At 44.9% G+C, this 2919-nt stretch overlaps 1 protein-coding gene across 1 annotated transcript; it reads right to left on the bottom strand.

Annotated features, from left to right (window-relative positions):
- Positions 1-1993: 1993 nt before the first annotated feature.
- FOXA1 (forkhead box A1) lies at positions 1994-2913 on the bottom strand. The gene has a single exon (XM_027773379.1). The coding sequence runs from the start codon at positions 2909-2911 to the stop codon at positions 1994-1996; it is 918 nt and encodes a 305-aa protein (XP_027629180.1). The 5' UTR covers positions 2912-2913.
- Positions 2914-2919: the final 6 nt, after the last annotated feature.

Below are 2919 nucleotides of genomic sequence, written 5' to 3'. Positions count from 1 at the left end.
TTAGGAACAATATTTTTAGAAACATTTTAAAAAATATATCTTCAAAATACAAAATAGCAGCTGCCCTGAAATGTCATGGTGGCACAAAGCTTTCCTCTGCAGGAGTGAATTAAATCGCCGCCTCCCACCCCCTCTAGGGCTACCCTGATGGCTAAGTTTTGTTTCTCTTTTAATGAGAAGAGAGTTCAGGAGTTTCTATTGTAGACAACTTAATTTTTTCGGCCACAGCTGATATTTTACTTTCTCACTTGACACCTTGATGACAGAAAGTGATACTTTGGGGAAGGGGAAAAAGTTAAATTAATAACATTTGATTTTGCAGTGCAAAAACGCAAAGGAAACAGAAAACTTAAACCCACATTTTAAAACATCGAAAACATCACTGAGAATAGTCTCAAAAAATTTTTCAGTTATTGGAATAGTAGATCAGTTTACTACACACCATAACTGAATTTCTTTTACTGCATTTTACTAGCTACATGTTCAATGAAGTCATAAAACAATTTTAGATTATTTTCCTTTTGTCAGTTTATATTCAGCTCTAGATTAAAAAAATATTGAATTCAGAATATCTGTTTGGGATTTAATTAAGTGAAGGAAAGTAACAGAAATCCTTTTTGTTAACATTTGATTTATTTAAAATTCTTAACTGCAAATGATCAAGAACATATTCCACGGTTTAAATCTGGTATTATTTTTGTTATTTAAATCAAAATATTTTTCATTACAATCACATTGATAAAAATTAACATTTTAATGTGTAATTTTAACCATCATTTAAAGCAATTTTAGCTGTAAAGTAAAAGAATAAACCATGCAATAAATTAACATTGAGAAAGCAAAGAGGAATAATAATGAAACCCGTCTGGCTATACTAATACCATGTTCAATGTGGAAAGTGCATTAACACTGGATGAAACAAGCACACGATGGCAATAATTAAAATGGCCACAATCAATGGGATTTTGGGGTCAAAATTTTGAAGTACAGCTCCTTATAGTAACTTATGTTGTCTCCTCCAATGTTGTGATATTCCCTTTTTTTCTGGAAAAAAATATTCTCTAAGTGGTATTCATACATAGAAGCTAATTTTACACATGTATGTGACCTCAGCATGACTTGACGATGGTACTCTGCAAAGCAAGGTGCAGAGTTCTTGGGGATGGCAATTCCAGAGGAATTGATTTCTAGGGCTATTTGGGGAGAGAGATGACAAGGGGGTTAGGGTTCCTGGTCAGGCAACTCTTGAAAACGTAGCATGTACATCACCTATCATCCCTCTAGGTTATGTAAATATATGGAGGATGTCTACATAGCTGAGCATGTGCATAATTAAGTCCATATGCAATATATATTTCATTTAAAGACATCCACTGCTTGGATGTATCAGAAATGTAAACTGAAAAACAAATGGCTCTGATGCTTATGATTTATGTCTTTCTGCGTAACAGCAGCATAGTCTCTCCATACTTTTAAGAGCCCGTCTACTTGTTTCTTCACAATTTCAATTCCTGTGATTAAGAGTATTGCCACAGACCTGTAAACTTGTGAGAGGTCAGGTAAAGAGGGGGAAAAAAAAGCACAAACAAATATTTTACAAACTTGACCATCTTTCTTTCTCTTTTAAATAAACCCTGCACAGACTAGAATATGTCTGCAGGGGAAAGAAGGAAAAAAGGGAGGGACTAGGAAGGAGGAGTATCTTATATACACACTTGTGGATCATTAAACTTCTCAGGAAAAAAAAGTTGGTTTGGGGTCGTCTTTGCAATAATATACACAACAAGTTCTGAATACAATAATAAAGTAACAGTCTTTTGTACCAGGGGAAAGATCGTGCACACAAACCAAAAGAAAAATGAAATAAAAAGTTGTTGGGGTTTTATTATGCTGTTGCCTGTTTGGTGTGTGTGGTTTTGCTTGCTGTTGGGTTTTTTTTTTTCCTCTCCTGCTACCAGCATGGCTGCACCAGACAAAGCCCCGGTCCCGGGAGCTAGGAAGTATTTAGGACGGGTCTGGAATACACACCTTGGTAGTAGGCCGGCTCCAGGGCTGAGGGCTCGATCGGGCTCCTGGTGGCCACCGAGGCGCTGCCGAGAGGCAGGCTGGCTGGCAACGTGGCGCCATAGGGCGAGTACTGTAGTGCCTGCTCATAGGCCTTGAAGTCCAGCTTGTGCTGCTGCTCCGAGGAGGACATGAGGTTGTTGATAGAGAAGGGGTGGTTGAAAGAGTAGTGGGGATCCCCTTTCAGGTGCAGCTGAGACTCATGGGGTGCCAGGCCATGCGCCGGGTGAGACGGGGGCACAGATGCCAGCGCCCCGGGCCCAGAGCTTATGGGGGGCGCGGACGAGGAGGATGGAGTCTTCAACTCCGAGGCGCCCCCTGTCGCCGTCGCCCCGCTGTGGTCCAGAGTCTGGGGGCTGGCGGCTGACCCAGGGGCCGGCGCGCCCTCTAGCTGGCCGGCCTTACCATGCACGCCCCGATGAAGGGGCGAGTCTGCGCTGGGGTTAGCGGCGCCCGACGGGTCCTTGCGGCTCTCAGGGCCGCTCTTGGCACCACCGCCCCCCGGGTGCAGCGTCCAGTAGGAGCCCTTGCCCGGCTTGTCCGGGGAGCGCGCCACCTTGACGAAGCAGTCGTTGAAGGACAGCGAGTGGCGGATGGAGTTCTGCCAGCGCTGCTGGTTCTGCCGGTAGTAGGGGAAGAGGTCCATGATCCATTGGTAGATCTCGCTCAACGTGAGCATCTTGCTGGGCGCCTGCTGGATGGCCATGGTGATGAGCGAGATGTACGAGTAGGGCGGCTTGGCGTGCGGGTAGCTGCGCTTGAACGTCTTGGCGTCGCCGCCGCCGCCCGCGCGGCTGCGGCCCAGGTTGGACGGCGCGTACGCCATGGGGCTCATGCAAGGGGTCATGGCGGGCG

This window comes from Tupaia chinensis, unplaced genomic scaffold, assembly GCF_000334495.1.
Source record: "Tupaia chinensis unplaced genomic scaffold, TupChi_1.0 Scaffold000350_1, whole genome shotgun sequence".
NCBI lineage: Eukaryota > Metazoa > Chordata > Mammalia > Scandentia > Tupaiidae > Tupaia > Tupaia belangeri.
This window is presented reverse-complemented; position numbering and strand designations above follow the sequence as displayed.